The sequence below is a fragment of the Oryza glaberrima genome, chromosome 4 (genome assembly GCF_000147395.1).
Source record: "Oryza glaberrima chromosome 4, OglaRS2, whole genome shotgun sequence".
In the NCBI taxonomy this organism is placed as follows: Eukaryota; Viridiplantae; Streptophyta; class Magnoliopsida; order Poales; family Poaceae; genus Oryza; species Oryza glaberrima.
In genome coordinates, this window is record NC_068329.1 from 20,814,962 (window position 1) to 20,834,320 (window position 19,359).

The following is a 19,359-nucleotide window of genomic DNA, read 5'->3' on the forward strand; positions in this document are numbered from 1 at the left end:
GAGGTCGATTAATATATTCTTTTCTTATATAAAAAGGCATACTATTAGTTCACATGGGATACCCTTACAAGCATCGCATAGATGGCGTGATGCTGAGCGTAGTGCTACAACCAAAGGCATATCACTTTCGATGGTAATACTGAAAGCAACTTAGGTGTTCCAAAAAAGGGAACGGGAACATCGTCTTCTCGCTATTGTTCTTTGTGTTCCTAAAAGGGAACATAAAGCAATGCCTCTCTTTACGGGCTTAAGGTAATGAGGAGTGTGCGAAGGTAGACACCAAAGACAGTTAAGAGTGCTAAAGTGTTTAGGAGTGTTGTTAGTGGCACACAATTCTCGATATATAGAATCAATTATTCTCTATCCACCTTTGAAACTAATAAAAATTCACTGACCATTATTGGTGGGAATATCTTTACAATTTTGATGACTATGATTTGAACTTTACTTGTAGATCCAGTGAGTTGGGCTTCTCTAGTTGAGGCATGGATTAGGGCATGTTGGTTGCAGCCCTGGTGGTTTTGTCTGACCTGATATGCAAGCCTGAGGTCCGCCTATAGCTTGTTTGGTTGACCTCCTGGTGCACTCGCTCAGTTGTCTAACTTGACAACCGGTCCATGTTGATTAGCCAGGCTCAGGCCACCAAATTGCAACGCCTCACTCATGCAACTAAGGAGGCAAGGGAGATAAAGGTGATTTGGTAGCTATGGGTCCAATTATAATTGCTTTCTTACTGATCTCCTCGAGCATATGTCTTGAACCAAACAATCTCAGGCAACAAGTCAGGGATCTATCTTCAATTTCTCCTGCTAGCTTCAGGCGTTGGTTTTCGTTAGGCATTTCTCTTAGGTCAGCAACCAAACATGCCATTAGTTTTGAACCCGTGATACCTCTTTTTTTTTTTAAAAAAAAACTCTGGTTTTGGTCTTCACTAGTTGAAGTCGGTCATGGCATCAACCTAATCAATATTTTCTTCTTGAAGGCATCACACATGAGAATTGGTAGGTAAAAAACTTGATTTTAACTCTATTGATTGGATCGGGCAGTGACGATGCAAATTATATACTTTTAAAATGCATTTCATGAAACCGAGACTTCAAATACCTCTTTGTTGCGATCTTACTTTCCGCTTACACTTGGTTTCCTATTGGTTGCGATGGCTGATGACAAGGCTATATATTTTCTTTCTTTTCAAGACCGGCCATAACTTTCGGTGTTAGTGTTTATAGTTAGTAATGGTGTAACCTGTAATGCATCTGTATTTGTACTTGATGAACCCTTTTTTTATGATGTTGGTTAGTTTTTTTAGATAATAGAATATAATATCCCGGCCTTTACTTAAAAAGAGTTACAGTCAATTATTATAAAGTAGCACTCCAGAAAAGAGTGTAGTTCAAATAAAATAGGACGCACAAAACACACAAAAGAGTGAACCAAACCAAAATAAGGAGAACACATTTATTCTAGCCTATTTGTGAATCACCATCCATAGTTTGTAAAAAGTTGCATAACAGTCGTCTCCATCTTGCGACATGCAACTTTTAAAAACTCCCAATCATTATCACACCTTTGTAACTGTGCCCACAACCGGAGCCAGTGTGTTGCCCTGAAAATTACCTGCATATAGGTGATAGATGTTGATTTGTCAAAAACCATATCATTTCTACTCAACCATAGAGCCCAACAAATTGCAGAAGCTCCAACAAGTATCAGTTTTTTCTTTTCCTTGTCAACACCCAAAAGCCACCCTAAAAAATATAAGATATACTTGTAGGAAGATTAAAACCAAAAGAAAACTGAACTGCTCTCCATATGAACTTTGCATAATGACAATAAAAAAAGAGATGTTGAGTAGAGATATACTTGTAGGAAAATTAAAACAAAAAAAAAACTGAACTACTCTTCATATGAACTTTACATAATGACAATCTAAAAAGAGAGGCTGAATAGACTTATTTTTCATAAAAAAAACAACACCTCAAGCTGCCATTCCAATTCTGTCTCACCAAATTATCTTTAGTTAACACAACTCCTTTAAGTAAGTATCACACAAAGATTTTAATCAATGGTAAACATTTTGAAAGGGAGGGATCGGAGTAGATGACGAGTTTATAACTCCCTTATATAGAAAACAAGTTTCTTTGAGGTCAATTTCTGTAACTTGCAAAAGTATTTGATATGCGTACGTGTTTCTTGTTTTTATGTACATAACCTTGCTCTGACGAGTTAGCTTCAGCTCAGTCTGCTTAGATAAGCATATCGTTGCTACGACAGCTGCAATTGCAGCCACAAACAGCTGGAATGATATTTTAAGATGCGTTGCTAAAATAACCTCTTATATATATGCTTATCTTGCTTCTAACCAAGAAAATAAGTTATGAAGAACAAATACCAAGTCGGTTTGACTTACATTAGCCAAATTGTAAGAAAGTTTAACCCAAATCAAACAAGCAACTTTTCTATTAGTATTTTGCAAATAAATGTCACTCTTACATGACAGGAAAAAAAAAACTATCTTATAACCGACGTTGTCAATATGACTTTGATTTTTTTTCACCTTAATTAAAAGTTACTACTCACTTATAGACTAAATACTCCTGAAGCATTTCTTATTACTCCTTAAGGGCCTGTTCACTTTTGGCCTGTTCACTTTGATACCATTTTTAAGCTTACCAAATTTTGGTAAAGTTGCTAAAAAAGTGGCTACATTTAGTTTGCTACTAAATTTTGATAGCTATATACTGCCAAAATTTTGGTAAGTTACCAAAAAATTTTAGCAACTATGTTAAAATTTTGGTAATGCCAAAATTTGGTAATGTTTTTTTTTGGCATCAAAATGTACAGACTCTTTGATGCAAAAAAAACCTTACCAAATTTTGACAACTTACCAAAATTTTATCATGATTTCTTATATAGTTACCAAAATTTAGCAGCAAATTAAATGTAGCCACTTTTTTTAACAACTTTATCAAAATTTGGTAATATTGAAAATGACATCAAATGAACAGGTCCTAAATGAGAGAGTTGTCCTCCTTTCTTTCGCCTCACTTCCTGGCTCCTGCTATAAGAAACACTTCTCTTCCCGTAAAAACCGATTAAAGAAACCAATCATGATACATAAAACCAATCAACCTATTCTGTTCAAATACTTTCACTAAACTGAATAAAGAAACGTTACGACAGACGGGCCTATAACCAGTAACAAGTTGAAAAACAGTTTGGCACGAGGCAAAACATACTCCCTCCATCGTATAAAAACCAATCTAATACTAAATATAAGTTTTCTAGTATAATGTATCTAGACATTAGTATGTCTAGATTCGTTGTATTAGGAAACGTCTAATCTAATACGAGGTTAAGTTTTTTTTAACGGGGGAGTAGACGGTAATCATAAAGAGGGCTTAATCACCTTTTTTTTTTTTAACCACGCACATAGGAAAAACATCAGGGTATGCGGGTATGCAGGCGTTCAACACTTCAACGTACTACGAGACAAGGACGCCAACAAAATACTTCAGCCGACCGCTCCGACGTGTAACTGTCACCGGGCCCAATAATTCGTGGGCCCCACACGCCATCCACATAATAACTCCCTCACCCCCACAGCCCATTGACCTCCTTCCTCCTACACCCACCCACCCAACCCAAGCCGTCGTCGCGTTCACACACGCGCACCCTCTCTCCCCCCACAATCCATCCCGTCCTCTCCTCCTCCCTCGCCCGACGCGCATCGCCTTCGCCATGGACGCCGCGAGCCGCACCTGGCCGCCCCCGACCCCCTCCCCGCCGCCCTTCTCCTCCCGCCCCCGCGTCGTGGGCCCCCCGCCGCCGCCGCCGCCGCCGTCCGACCCTCCGCCGCTGCCGCCGCCCCACCACCACCACCACCATCGCCGCCGCCACCGCCACTCCAAGAAACCGAAGCCTCAGCCTCAGCCTCAACCTCCGCCTTCGCCGCTGCCGCCGCAGCAGCAGCAGCAAGAGCCCGCCGCCGGCGCCGGCGCCGGCGCGGACTTCTCCGCGCTGCCGCCGGAGCTCGTGCACAGGGCGCTGGCGGCCGCGGGGGCGTCGGACGTCGCGGCGGCAAGCCGGGCGTGCCGCGCGTGGCGGGACGCGCTGCGGCCGCTCCGGGAGGCCGCGGCGCTGCACGCGCGGGGGCGACGCGTCAAGCACGCGGCAGGCGCGGCCGCGGCCGCGGGCGCCGAGGGGCGGAAGGCGGAGAGGCAGCGCGCGCTGGGGCTGTTCCAGCGCGCGGCGAGGCTGGGGTCCGCGGCGGCGATGGTGGACGCCGGGCTGATGTGCTGGGAGGAAGGGCGGCGTGACGAGGCGGTGGGGTGCTACCAGAAGGCGGCGGAGCTAGGGCACCCCGTCGGGATGTGCAATCTCGGCGTCTCCTACCTAGAAGGTACCCCCGGATTTTGGCCTACGGGATCAATAGCTTTCTTGGATACTCGATCGAGACTGTAGCCGAAAGCTTTGACGAATCTTAGGACGAATTGGGTTTGCTCACAGCATGATTAGAACCATTCGTGTTTAGGGCAAAGTTTTGACCTTGCTCTGTCGCTGGCGTTTGTCTTTTTGTGATTCTTTTAGTAACCTTTAACTCAAGTCTGATTCTAAACTAGCAGGGGAGAAACCTACTGGGTTGTTGTTGTTGCTGCAATCATATTCTTCATCTCAACGAATTGCAACTGATTGTTGCTGCCAAATCATTTTTTAGCTGATCCACCCAAGGCTGAGGAAGCTGTTAGATGGTTTTATCCAGCTGCGGCTGCTGGCAATGCTCGTGCTCAATACAACCTGGGCCTTTGCTTGCAGAATGGGAAAGGAATCAAGCGTAACCAGCGGGAAGCTGTAAGATGCCTCCTCTTGTTACATTTACATCTGCATATCGCAAATTTTCCCCGAAACAGAAATACGCAGTTACTATAGATGTATCCAATTGTTGAACCAGCATCATTTATTCTTTGTTGTGGTATCTTGTTTCTACTCCTACAAGCTATGGACTGTATGAACTAAATTATAGTCAGGCAATTTAGAGCTGTACGATTTAGGGATAATTTACCAATTTATCAGCTCCGTTGTGGTTTTGTAGCGAGTTTTATTTTGATCTCACATTCCATTGTTTACAATGTGATCTATCAAAACTGAGATAACCAGAGTTTTTGACAGAAAGGAGCTTTTTGATCTGGTTGGGTTTCCCTACCGATGTACTCATAATTGCACCATCATGATCAGTCTGAATTTGCTAAATTGGCGGTCTCAAGATTACCACCACTGTAGCGCACAAAGTTGACTGTGTGCTTTATTGCCTTGAATCTGCTTGTTTAAAATAAGGAACTTTGTAAATGCAGGCAAAATGGTACCTGCGAGCTGCAGAGGGAGGAAATGTGCGAGCCATGTACAACATTTCCTTGTGCTACAACTATGGTGAAGGATTTTCACAGGATCAAGTGCGTTCAAAGAGGTGGCTGCAATTAGCTGCTGATTGCGGTCACAAGAAAGCTCTTTATGAATGTGGTATTAAACTTTGTGCGGTATGTCATTCCATTTCACCTAGTGAATGAATCATCTAACTGTGTGGAAACAACGTATTCATTATATATTCCTTTTCTGTTAGCCACCATGCAGTTCTTCCAATTGTACATTTTAGTGCATAAGTTTAGGCCATGTAATAAGGTAAGATATGTAAATACTTGTCATAACGGTTTGGTTAAGGGCATTTCAAGAAACAGAATACGGTGTGTGTACTATTTTAAATTTTAAAAAGCCAATATCTTTAATAACAGAATTAGTTTGAAATTGCCAAAAACTTGTATGTTTGTACTGAAGTAGTATCAGCTGTATAACTTATGTCATCGTCGTTCGTACTATTCCTACTGCTTCATCAATGTTGGCGTGTTATGCATTTACTTATGCCTTTTTTTTTATGATGATTCTTCTCTTATTTAGGCAGGAGACAAGGTGAGGTCTCTTATGTACCTAGAGTTGGCGACGCGCCGTGGAGAAGCTGCTGCCTCACATATGAGGGATGTAATACTTGAATCACTTTCCCTTGTGAATGCGCAACGTGCCCTGTCAGATGCGGATAAATGGAGACCAAGAGCACTGTATACCAGAAGATGAGCAAATGGGCCCATCTCACGTATACCAAGTTAATAACCCCTTGATGCCAAAAGTAAAATGGAAATTCACCACCTGAAGGCCCAAGTGAGCAATATGCATCTGTGGCATACTCTAGTGTATGTGGAACTGTGTATATGTTAACTTTCAAGCCCCTCTCTCCTTTTCTTTTGTACAGAAATTATGACAGCAGAAATACTGTTACAGAAGGTCAAGTGGCAATAATATCCCTGATGCAGCATAGGATAGAACTTTATAGTTGAATTGTTTCAGATTGTAATAAATAGGAACAACTGGTGTGTTTTTTTTCGCTGAAAAAGTGTGGATGTAGGTCCAATGCAGTGAAAAGTAATTCTGTGATCAGCTGTTCTAAATTGATGGTTGGTGGAATTTGCCTTTGAGAAATTTGAAGGGTTAAGGGAATCTCTGTGCGACTGTGGCCCATACATTGTTGACGGCAATGTACTAGTGAACAAATTCTAGGTGATTTTATCGTGCTATATAGTCATCTCCAGATGGATGTTGGTTATGATCGCATCAAATTCATCCTTTGGTTTCTATTTTGAACATCAGTCTTCCCTACGGTGCATCAGTTCCAATTTAGCTCAACCGTTTTATGCACATGGCCGCTTTTGATCTGCAGATGTTATTGATGTCACAATAATTGTACTACTAAACGGTACCGTATGTCTAGTTGAGTCTGCAGTTCCCATCGCAATCGCTGTATACATCAGCAACCCCACAGAATCTGCAAACTGCATCTAGTTTCTTCACAGAGAAAATGATAAGCACATGACAAGGCTGTCTAACACGCGCTTTTATTAATACAGGCATTAACGTCAGCCATCCCAAATTTCACCAGACGTGGCTCAAGTTCACAAATCAAATGGCGCAACAGGACACATTTCACAAATCAAACAGCGCAGCAGGAAAGTCATAACAGTACAGAACACAGGAATAACACCATGGGAGTAGCTTTTATTTGGGGCAATATAGTGACGAGAAGCATACGTAGCAGTGACATGCCACAGTTGCATTTCTTCGAAACGAAGAGCAGCGGAAAGCTCTTCAGAGCTTCGAGATGAGGCCGTTCTGGATGGCTTTGGGCGACTCGGCTTCCTTGATGTCAGCGTCGGAGGAGCCGGGAGGCACGTCGACCGCCGGCGAGCAGTTGAAGAACCCATGTGGCTGAAAAGAATTAAACAAGACACAAACAGGCTTTGAGCTGATACTGTAAAAACCAGAACGGTGGAAACTAGAGAAGTCGTCTGCCAAAGAGGAGATATGAAAGGCTACAAGAGAAGGTCTTTGTTCTAAAAAAAAAAAGGTCTTTACCATGAGCATGAAGCCGATGCGTTCCACTGGCATGACAGGCCAGTCCTCCAGCCTTGGGATATGGGTGAGCCCAAACACATACCTGCAGATGCAGTGTATAGTTAACAACAATATTCCCAGTCGTGAACCGAAGAAAGTTACACAGATGCATCGTAGTAGCAAGTATACCAGAGAACAATGTCAGTTTCCTCCAGGGGCCTATCCTTCTTGACCCAGGTAGCTAAGCCCTCGTGGATACGTGGATTCTGATTGGGGAACTCCCCTCCAGGGAACACCTCGTCGCTCTTGTACTGCGTGACCCAGAGATTGTGCTTCAGGAAACCCGCTCTCCTCAGAAACTTTGCCTCGGGTAGAGCCAGCGGCAAACAGTTTGAACCAGGCACGAGCCTGTAGCCGGTTGGCTGCCCAGTACGATTAACAGCCCTTGTGTTCCTTACCTGATCAGATGTCAACAATGTTAGGTAGGAAAGAAAGATCGGTATGTATGATCAGCTGCCACAACACAAAAATAATGTTCTTTACTCTGAGAGTTAGAGTTGTGGCCTAAGCTATCTGTTATTAGGTCAAGAGTAATGCAGCTAATAAGTGCAAAATAATAGCACTGCTATAAAGCAGCAAGTCAATGCGTCATTTCTGAAGAAAGAAAACAATGACCAGGTACTGGAAACGTTATCATGGTACATCAACACCAGCACAATATAAAAGGGATGATACTGAAAGATGATGCTCTTACGATCCAATGCCGTGCAGATGAAGGGTCACAATCTCGCATTGCTTGCAGCTCAGATTTCAGTAGTTTTTCCTCGGCGTAGAAAGCGTTGTTGTGCACATTATGTGTGCCTGCATTTTCAACTTTCACATTTACCTCAACCACCTGTGATAGAAAGCAACATATCAGACTATCAATACATGCCAAGTTCAAGCAAAAGGCCCTACTACTACTAGAACTAAACTTCACCCACTGTAGACAAGTTACTTGTACAAACAGCAGGTCTAAATCAAAGTAACATTATGATAGGCCTTATTGTGGAACTAGGTGGAAAACTTCTATTCAGTATATCCAGCAAAACTTTAATTGAAATGCATAAAAAGCAACCCACCTGATTATGAGCCTCGTTAGGTTTACAATCAACAGCCATGTCCATACGGGCAACAAAAAAGTGTTGGTGAACAGGTGCATACAGACCAGGAGCAATGGTTGTACCATATTTTCTTGATTCCCCAGGCATCAGAGCTCCCAAACTAAGAATTCCAGTAAGTTTTACTTCTGCTTCTATCTTGCCATCCTATATCCAACAGAATGAACAAATAAATTATATTGCAAAAATATGTGGTAGCAGAAAATTAAAGCATCAAAAAATTCATTAAGGAACTAAATTCAAATATGTATTCACTATCTCATGATGTTTGCAACAGCCAAATCGGAAATAATTCATGCATAACCGTACCAAAAGCTAAAGAAGGAATATAAGGAATAGTCAGTTGAAACAATTACCTGATAAAAGTGCCAGTAAAAACCATATTCATAGTTGGCAACTGTGCAGATAAATGAAACAGTAAGCCTCCTTGACCTCCTAACTTCTGCTAAACCAGTTCTCCAATCCTGGTGTTTCCAAAGGATTCCGTGGTCTTCCTCATGCAAACATACACAATTCTCAATTGTTTCCACACCACCCGTAAAATTCGTGAAGTGTGCATCAAAATACTTTATGAAACCTAAACAGTCACATCCCTACAAAAAAAAAAAGGCATATAATAGTCAGATGAAAGTTAAAACTCTCTGGAGGTAAAAAATCATTAAGAACTGAGCAAGCACCCTCTTAAGAGAATGAGCATTCTTCCCAAGTCCATCTTCTCCAGCATCAAAAGCATTCTTGCGATAATGTGGTTCATTGGGATCTCCATAAGGAACAACCATCTCAACAAAGCTGAGCCTATGAGCTATCGGCCGACGTCCACGGCTGCCATCAACATATGCAACAGAATAGATGACCAAACCCTCTTTAGGGGTGAAGCCAATACGGAAGTTCCACTGCTCAACATCATTAAAAGTGTTATTAATTCCAGGGGGAAATATTTTTTTGTTTATCTCATCATAATAGATAAAAGCTTTACACAACAATGCACCTTCTGCCATTCCACAAAATATCCATTAATGCGGAAGCTCGGGCCCTCAGGTTGATTGATAATAAGAGGTTTCAAATCACTTCGATCAACACCACCTCTCGTTTCCCCAGGAGTGTAGTTTCTCAGATGATCTGGTGGGGGGAGAGGAACCAACTTCCTATCTTCAAATTCTATGACAACGTTATTCTGCATATCAACAATAACATGGATCCCTTCCACAGGACGTGCATAACCATTCTCCATGGGACTATCACTGTCAGTTCTGCAAAAGATTAGAGGCTTGCCAAGTCTGCGGCTGGGAGCATCAGCATCACTGTAGTAGCCAGCACACCTGATGATTTAGAACAATGTTCACATTATCATTTTCCATATGATGATTCTAAGACAACAAAGCCAGCTATGAGATATGAAACAAAAGAAGTTTCCTAAAGCTTAGCTTACCAGGCATCTACCATGACAAGTTCCATGTCATCTACACCTCTTCTCTTCATAGCTTCAATAAATGGAGGATAGCTTTTGACAGTAGCTTCACATTCAGCATACTCCATAGCATCCTGTGAAATATAGAAATTTGAACTGAGCGCTCCAAAAGGTTCTAAAAAACTTCAAAAGAAAAAACAGTTCAAGCTGTAATACAAGCATAAATATCGGAAAACTAATAAATTGTGTCCTAAAAGCAATGACAGCAAACAATTCAAGCTGTAATGCAAGCATAAATACCGGAAAACTAAGAAATCATGTTCTACAAGCAATATTTGCAGAGTAAATTTAAATGTTGTCTTGAAGAAATTTCACAGACTAAATGATTGGAAAATTGGGACAAAACAATCAAAGGAAGGAAAAAAAACTAAACAAATTTATTTTAGGCAATACCATTGCAGGCTGAACTTCTGGAACAACTTCAGATGATATCACTTTCCCTCTGTGATGTCCACCCCTAGTAGCCGCATGCACCTCAGAGAGTTCTACTATCCAAATGCTAGTCTCATTTGATTGTCTATTGTAGACTGTGAGCTTGGCCCTCCTAGGGGGCAACCTGCTTGGAATGACAGCAGAGCCTTTGGTTCTAGGAAGCAGTGATGGTTGGAATGGTGGGAAAAAGTAGGCATCAGCTAATGCCACGACATTCTTTTCTGGCTCCAATAGCACCACTTCAACAAAACGCATGCCATCACGTTCCTGCAAATTCAGAAACCTCTATGTCAGCTCCTTTTTTTTAAGGTTGTAGACAAAAGTACATGGAATATTATTTTGACGAACCTCAGGCGATTTTCCAGCAGCTCTTACAGTTGCTATAGCCACTGCAATTTCAGCAGCAGATAATGGATCTAAAGGGTGGCTTCTCTGGGCTCTGGTCATTATAGGTATCCCTGCCATTTTGTTCCATCCAGCAGAACATTAGAAACGGGTAATAATAATGAATATAATTCAATTAAGACATGTATGCTGAACAGGTCACTCAAACAACTTCCAAGAAATTACAAAAATATACATGCATAGACCAACAACAAATAACCAAACTCCTGCATGAACATCCAGACCTCTTCAATAACATAGGCCAACAATCGATAATAGATAATTTGGCAGGTCAAGTAGACCATGCTAGATGTGCTTATCAGGAAGGCTAAAGAAGCAATACATAATTTTTTTTGAACGAATAGAAGCAATACATAATAGTTAATAAAAAAGCAGTTGTTGACCTATCTGAAGATACAGATAAACAAAGCAGCGGTGACATGAATCTTAGTACATTACAGTGCAGATATATTCATTATTGTTCTATCAACTTATGTCCCCCATCTTAGATCTAGTTGTTAACAGGAAATAAAGTCCCTTATTTATACACCACATAGACATGATTGGAGAATTGTTTGATCTAATTAGACGAACACGTAGGGGTATCAACTGCATTACTGTAAATCATCCCTTCATGTAACACAGTTAAAATTAGGAAGGCACGATCTATTTTGAAGTTAAATTTGACGAGGTAGAGTCTTAAGAGACTAATAATTCTTCTCAGTAACCCCTGCCAACATCAGGTGAAGTATTACACCAGTGTTCAACCGTTTTCAGAAAGTATATCTGTTCAAAAAACTGAAAATAACTGTCTGTCTGTCTTTTTAGCTTATAAACTATGAAGCAGAATTTGTCTAATGCGTAACGATATTTTGGATGAGATGAGAATCGAAGATTATGCTCAGAATCTTAATAACATTTGGATGGCCTTTTCTACGGCCATCCCGGCAAAGAATAGAAGATCGTGCCCAGTGAGTTTCAAAGGAAAGCCTATTTGGGGTTTGCTACACAAAAATTAAGTGTTCAACTTACGTACACTGCACTTCTTCAGCATCCCGCAAGCATTACTACTTTGTGATGGCCCCGTGGACCAGCCTGCATGATCAGCTTACGACCAGTGCCTAGTGGCGCATACAGATAAAGTGCAGATTCCATATTGCTGATGGCCCCATGATTCACATAGTCAACAAGCCTATTGGTCCATCGCTGTACGGGCATCGTTATCCATTTCAGACATTTTACTCGTTTCCCTATATCAAAGAATTTATTGGCCCATCACTAAACAGACATCATTATCCATATTCAGACATTTTCCTTGTTTCCCATATCAAAACTCACCATCAACCAAAAACTATGGAAGAAGAAAGATAGAAGCGATCGCTGCTACTAGTGATCAAAGAAAAAAGTTGAAGGTTGCAACGCACGACGACAAAGCAGAAAGCCAGAACAGTAAACAACAAGCCCGGACTACCGGAAGATATGTGACAGCAAGTCCCACAAGTAGGTGTCGCAACATCACGTCATGCCCCCATGATCCATTCACCAATGATGTTGACATGGAGTGGGGATAACCTCTTAATTTTTTCTTTGCGGGGGACAACCTCTTTTTAATTGATAATTTGTTTAAGGCAGATTAATGATTTAGTGCACCTATAGATCTAAACAAATACATATGAACAGTTCGCAAGCTATAATCTGCATACTCTGCCTGCATGCATCGATCGAGAACTACGATTGAGCAAACGTACGTAACGAGTACTGTCCGATCGTACGCGCAAATAAATAAATCTGCATCCTCTACTTGCATGAGCACGAGAAGTCCAGAACTATGCACTTTGCACAAAACCAACTGACTACATTTCCCGAACTCACACCTGAGCTCGCGAGGAAATCATGATCTCGAGTTCTCCACGAATACCACTGTCACGTAATCACGTCCTTATCCTACTGTCTTTTACGACCCATGCACGGCACGGCACGGCACTTCCGCAACATTTCCCATGACCCAATCGCCAACCACTCACACAAATCCACCACGCATCACCAGCAAAATAGCGCAAAATGCCCAATCCAACTCAATCGAGAGAGAGAGAAGGGTGGAGATCCCCGTATACCTTTCGAGGAGACCTTCGCGGTGGTGGGCTGGACCGCGGCGGCGATCTCCTCCATCACGGCGCCGCCGCCACCCCCGGCCGCCGCGGCGACGCGGGGATCATCGCCCGAGACCATGGAGACCTTCCCAGCAGCAGCAGCAGCCGCGGGCGCCGCGACGATCGCCCCGCGTGACGACGACCCGGGGCCGCCGTCGACGCGCCGAGCAGCCGCAGCGCCGCCACCGCCGCAGCAGACGACGACCGGCGCCTTTTCCTGAGTTGCGGCCATTGGAGCGGATTCGCGAGCTGACCGTGTCCGTATTCTCCGCCTCCGCCTCCGCCTCGCCGGCTCACACGATCTGACATACAGCACAGGCCTCCGCCCTCCCGCGCGCCTTCGTCCTCCCCTCCCCTCCCCTCCCCCCACCTCCCGCTTCCTCCTCCTCCCCCAACTCCTCCTCCGGCTTCTGGGGTTTCTACGGGCTTAGGGCTACCGCGAACCCTAGGACGAAGGGGAAGGACCAGGCCGGCCTCGTGCGTTTCCTCCTCCTCCGCGAGAGAAGCCGACGAGGAATGGGGAAGAGAGAGAGAGAGAGAGAGAGAGAGAGAGAAGCCGGTGGCGAGTTTGGAATGGTGGTGGTGGCGGTGGAGGAGGAGGAGGAGGAGACGGGGGCTTTGGGTTGTTTTGGAGGGCGAACGCCTCGGGGCTCACGTGCTTTTATAAAGGCGAACGGGGGAAAGGTGGCTGGGCGAGGGGAGGGGAAGTGGGTGGGCTGGATTCTTCTGGGCTCCCTTTCCCGCAAATGCTACATGCACGGGTAAAGCTGTACCCCACATTGTGTTGATCCCGGTATGTAAGTTTTTCTTCTTTTTCATTTATTTCCTTTTGAGACGATCACTCCATGAAAAGTTGGCATTTTCGCCAAAACGCCAATAAGAATGCCTTTTCTGTGGTGGTGGTAGTTGATTTTTGTTAAAAATGTCTAGCGACAGCTGGAAATTGATTTTTGTTTTTTTTCTCGGGGGTGGTTTTTTTGTGATCATGTCTCGAAGGAAATTGAGGTTGATGGCTTATCAATGTCATTGCAATTGCCGTGATGGTATCCTAGTGGTAATTTTTGTGGTATCTTTTGTATTCTAAAGAATTATGGGGTGCTTTGATACGTCCCTATACTCGCCGGTAGCTATCAAGGGAAATAATGCAGAATTGTGATAACTTTTTTTCATAATCACCAAGTGCTACTTATGGATTTGTGTTATTTTATAAACATATCAGCTTTGGATACTTTAGTGATGTGATTGAAATTATTCCTTTATGAGATACAAGAAGAGATCATTCGATCATTCCGGATCCTATGCAATTGCTAGGTAATGTGAGAAGTGATGAGCCTGAGGTCACATGAAACGCTCTATCAACATCGTACAATAAAATCGGGTAGTACTAAAATGGTGGAATCATTTGAAACTATTGGATAGAAAATAAATGGTCATAACTATATGGAATTGCTATTATATACTCCCTACACCGGATCTCCACTTCAAAAAAGATTACCGTGTACTTTGACAATATTTACTATGGTTGTTGAAGTGTATATTGTGGCTGCGCATCCACAAGTTAGAGAATATGAGGATCATCAAACTTTTCTATAGCCCTTAATCATTTGTCATCTTCATTGCCATTGCCGTGATAGCATATTAATGTTGTGTATCACATAAGTTATTGAAAAAACTATTTCGACGATAATACCATAAAGACGACTCGATTGTTTTTTTAAATAAAGTACTCCTATTAAGCGAAAGTATTTCTATGAACTACTTCCGCTCAATAAGTACTCCTACAGAGTACTCCTTACAACTATTTTAGCGACATGGCATAAAGTACTCCTACAAAGTATCATTTCAAAATGTATTAAAGTACTACCTCCATTTTAGGTTATAAGACTTTCTAGTATTACACACATTTATATAGATGTTAATGCATTTAGGCACACATATATGTCTAGATTCATTAACATATATATGAATGTGGACGATGTTAGAAAGTCTTATAATATGAAACGGAGGAAGTATGATTTATCACCTTTAGGAAGATATTTGGGGATTTGCCGCCTATATATCTGTGATATATTAATATGTGATCTCAAAACATTGCAGATCTTGAATAAATAATAGAACCTTACCTTTTTGAAACAGCTCGTAAAAATCACAAGAGGGCGTGACAATAAATAATGAGTGAAAATACTTAATTGGTCTCTCAAATTAATTAAAAAAAACCGGCAACTAGGTAGCACTGGTCATATTCATGCACCAGAAAGCACTTTTGTCTGCGCTGCTTGTCATGTATCCCAAGAGGAATATTGCAGCATGGCGAACGCAGACACCGCAACCTAATCCTAACCCGTTAAAGTGCTGAGTGTTTTTGCTTCACGAGATTACTGCATCGATCGATCCCGTTAATTACATACTCCTTGTATACTAAATTAAAAAGGTTAATTGGGTGTGCACCTGACAGGGTACGTGTGAGTACGTGAGCCGTGAGGCGCGAGAGCACAAGCATGCGCACCGAGCTCCGATGACAAGGACGGGAGATGAAGCCGTTCTTATCATCTGAGCCGGAAGCAAAACGAATCAGGATGCTCGAGCCCTTCTCACGTTGGCATGCATTACTCAGCGTAGTACTCCAGCTAGGTGCCGAGCGGATATTTTGTAATGCGGGCTGATTAGGATCGACTAGCAAAAATTACTACGTCGACATTACTTCACGACGAAAATTTTTGTGATTAATTTATCAGGTGCCAGCACCGTATCAATCAAAGACTGAATCCCAGGGGAGAAGTATGCTGTGGTACGGGTGAGAATTACCAAGTATCCACATGCCAACCAGCGGCGGATCTAAAAGTTTTCTTGAGCCTCGGCAAACCTATCAACGGGTGAAGCATGCACATAAAACCTTGACCATTAATCACAAACACAAGTAGATTTGGCATGTAAAATCTTGCTTTGTGCTGGTTGATCATGCGTGTTGGGCTCTATTAGATTGAACGAAGCAAGGTAATAGCCAATTAGGTATGTACTTAACGAGCAATATGTTGTATGCCATGGAGTAATACGCTGTCGCAGGTCTAGGAGCCTGGGCACCCGCCCATGCTGGCTGGGCCCTGGCTCCGCCACTGATGCCAACTACTATAGTTGATACGGAGTATGATAATTTAGTGGGACTATCAATATAGTATTTGACAGAACACACATCCATTAAATGTAAATTATGGATCGTTGAATTGCTTTTAGATTTGTGCAGCAATGCCTAACCCTAATACTTTATTCTCATTCCCTCAGTCCCAACTCACACCATTGTCGCTTCTCCTTTTCCTCGTGCGCACACTCCACTCGCCGCCGCACCAAGCCACTGCCTTGCCTAGTCGACTGGGCGGAAGGCTTCAATGGTGTCGGTGAGGCCCCTCCTTTCCCCCTCCCTCTTCTTTCTGGCGTGAACTGTTCGCATGTCATCGTCTTCTATGTCTCTGGCAGCTCCCCACCAATACCATTGGATCCACCACCACCGGTCATCACCACCTAACCAATCTTTCTGCTTTGTCCCCACCGTCAACACCAGGTCCCCACTCTGCTTCTAACCTCGCGGCTTCGGCAGCACCATTACCATCTCATCGCTCGTCCGATCCACCGCCCACCGTGGGGCTATCACCTCCCATTGCCATCTCCCTAGAGCTAACGAACTCCTTCATCTTTTCTCGTTCCCCTTCCTCCACCCCTGATCCCAACATGGGACCTAACAGTGTAAGTCCCCTACTGAAGTTTGGAGTGCCACCGACGCCGAAAAAGATGAGGAGATTGTCGGACCCGAAGGAGAAGGGCAAGAGCATGAATCACGAAGATGGACTTTATGACCAATGATATATTAGCAATTTTGTGATTTAATTTAGCAATTTATTTTTCTTATAACAATCTTGTTTGTATAGGTGGACCAAAGCCCGAGCATCATGGAGCCACATGTAATGGCTCACTGCTGCGGGTAAGAGGATACTAGCATGTCTAATGCACCTTTCAGTCGATTGATGCTGACAGCTAGTAGTTGTAGCGAGGTTTGTTTGTACTCCTATTCATAAATATGTTCCAAACGTACTAGATACATTTTGTTACCAAACGTTGAAAATGGTTTATGAGAAAGCAATATCATTTTGTATTGTACTTCCTCCATTTCACAATTTAAGATTTTTAGCATTGCCCACATTCATATAGGTGTTATATGTGACTAGATTCATTAACATCTATATGAATGTGGGCAATGCTAAAAAATCTTACATTATGAAACGGAGGAAGTAGTATATGTGATGTGAATAGATGCTTGCACATTGGAATATATGAAAAGAAAAAAAGAGACCGCCCACCAACCGATTACACTATCCCAACTTAAAATGAGTGAGCTAACTTAACTCGTAGCGCAATTGAAAGAGTTTATTTCAAAATGTTTACTAGATATTTTTTTAATATAAAATTATATTTTGTCCGCTTAAATTCCTGCAGTAATTATGCGGGAGGGATGGCGAGGTTTGATGGCTACGCGCCTATGAATTTTGAAACCATATGGTGTATTGTCAACAGGGGTGAGATGAACACCATGGGTTGGAATTTTGGATAACGATAAGAGAGCTGTCTGATAGGAGTGGGTGTGTATGATAGGAGCACGCACTACTCGATCACCTGCTACAACCTCTCAACAGCTCAGTGTTACTGGAGCACTCAGCTTGAGGAGACTGCCACCTCCATCGTTTGTTTATTTTTTATTATCAGCCATAACCATAAAATTAATTCAAAAGTTAAATTCTGGTTAAGTAGTATAGTAGATAACAATACATATATAAAAATTTTACTTATAAACTACTCTCTCCATCTACTTTTGATAGTCATATTTCTAAATCTGAAAAATCTATTTTTGATAGGCATATTTCAATCCAACAACCTATCATCTTAATGACTTTTTCAGATTTAATGCATGACTCTCCATTCTTCCACACAAGATTGGTTGCATGGACATCGAGAAATGTAAATATTAATGAATCGCTTGTTTACGAGGAATGACTAGTAGCATATTTAAATGGATGATAAGTAAAATCATTTATCATTGGTCTGTGTGTCAAGATGAAATATGACTATCAAAAGTAGATGGAGGGAGTATTATTTTCTCAACTTACAATCAGCTATAGACAAAATGATGTGCTCACCCACAACAACTATTTTTCACAGCTGCCGTAAATATTTTGGTGACTGGATGGCTCCACGTCACCATGGGCCCACATGTCTGCTGCCTTTTCCGCTCACGGGCCACATCACCAGGGTCCACCAGGGCTTTTGAGAAAAGCGTGGGCTCCAGCCTCCATGTCGGTCGCTTTTCGCAGCAGCAGCGCGACAGCGTACTCCGGTGGCTTTGGCTTCGCGCGAGCGAGGAGAGGTGCAGCGGTGTACACTGTACAGTGCGCTACAGGTTAACGCAGCAGAAGTGCAGGCGAGGCAGGGCAGGTGCGGCCGCCGTGGTGGTGGTATCCAGCGGTGGAGCAACCGGCGGCGGCGGCCGATTATTGGTTCCTCGGTTCACGGGAGTGGTGAAGCGCAGCGTGGCCACCGGCCACGTACTCGCGTACGTACTCACGCCCGCACGCCTGCGTGCGCTTGTGCCACTTTGGCGACGAGTTGACAACTGTGAGTCCGCGACAGCGATCACCCTTCGAGTGTGTTGGGTGGTGCACCGACGTTGCTGTCCATTATATCGGCCACCATTTGCCAATTTGCTGATTGCCGATTGCTACGGATACGGCACTGGCTTTTCGGCTGGTTAATCGAGATGCTCTCCTTTAATTTGTGATTCGCTAAAAAAGATGAAGAAAAAGATATGCTTATTCTGATCCATGATTAGGATGCACGAACGCTTAACAAATGCTACGGATCACTTGTGTGTAGTGCGGTACAGCGGTAACACCCTTGCCGTGATGAGGAGGAGTTCAGGGAGGATCTACGGTTCATACGTACGGTCGTGGAACATCGTGAGGTGAAGTCATCCGCTCAGGCCAAATCTGCGTGCCCGGGCAGCTGCAACTGCAATATATGATCACTCAAAAAACTTTCCAACGATGTCAGCTCGTGGAAGCTGACGTGTCCAGGCGTCAAATTGATGGAATTCCATTTCCGGAGAGACCAAAGCGAGATCCCCATAAAAAAACGTCTCATCATGCGTCCACGCTTGCATCGACGTACAGTACTACGATCGTAAAATATTATGCTTCTTTTTCGAAAGGGCCCGGCTAATGTCACCAGTTCAAGTATCCTATCCAACTCCAAGTCATCCAACCTTTGCTAGGATGAGAACGACACGGAT

General features: G+C 43.1%; 2 protein-coding genes across 2 annotated transcripts; one reads left to right on the plus strand and one right to left on the minus strand.

The window, feature by feature from the left end:
- The first annotated feature begins 3,640 nt into the window (after positions 1-3,640).
- On the plus strand, positions 3,641-6,902 carry LOC127769756 (F-box protein At1g70590). The gene is made up of 4 exons (XM_052295385.1): positions 3,641-4,402; positions 4,718-4,851; positions 5,352-5,534; positions 5,950-6,902. The coding sequence occupies exons 1-4, from the start codon at positions 3,742-3,744 to the stop codon at positions 6,121-6,123; spliced, it is 1,152 nt and encodes a 383-aa protein (XP_052151345.1). The 5' UTR covers positions 3,641-3,741; the 3' UTR covers positions 6,124-6,902.
- A 16-nt stretch (positions 6,903-6,918) lies between these two features.
- Positions 6,919-13,390, minus strand: LOC127769755 (amine oxidase [copper-containing] zeta, peroxisomal-like). Its single transcript, XM_052295384.1, has 12 exons — positions 12,993-13,390; positions 10,843-10,952; positions 10,456-10,761; positions 10,024-10,136; positions 9,583-9,913; positions 9,272-9,487; positions 8,951-9,187; positions 8,556-8,741; positions 8,189-8,329; positions 7,624-7,892; positions 7,456-7,537; positions 6,919-7,308 (listed from the first exon to the last, which is right to left on the minus strand). The coding sequence occupies exons 1-12, from the start codon at positions 13,258-13,260 to the stop codon at positions 7,189-7,191; spliced, it is 2,379 nt and encodes a 792-aa protein (XP_052151344.1). The 5' UTR covers positions 13,261-13,390; the 3' UTR covers positions 6,919-7,188.
- Positions 13,391-19,359: the final 5,969 nt, after the last annotated feature.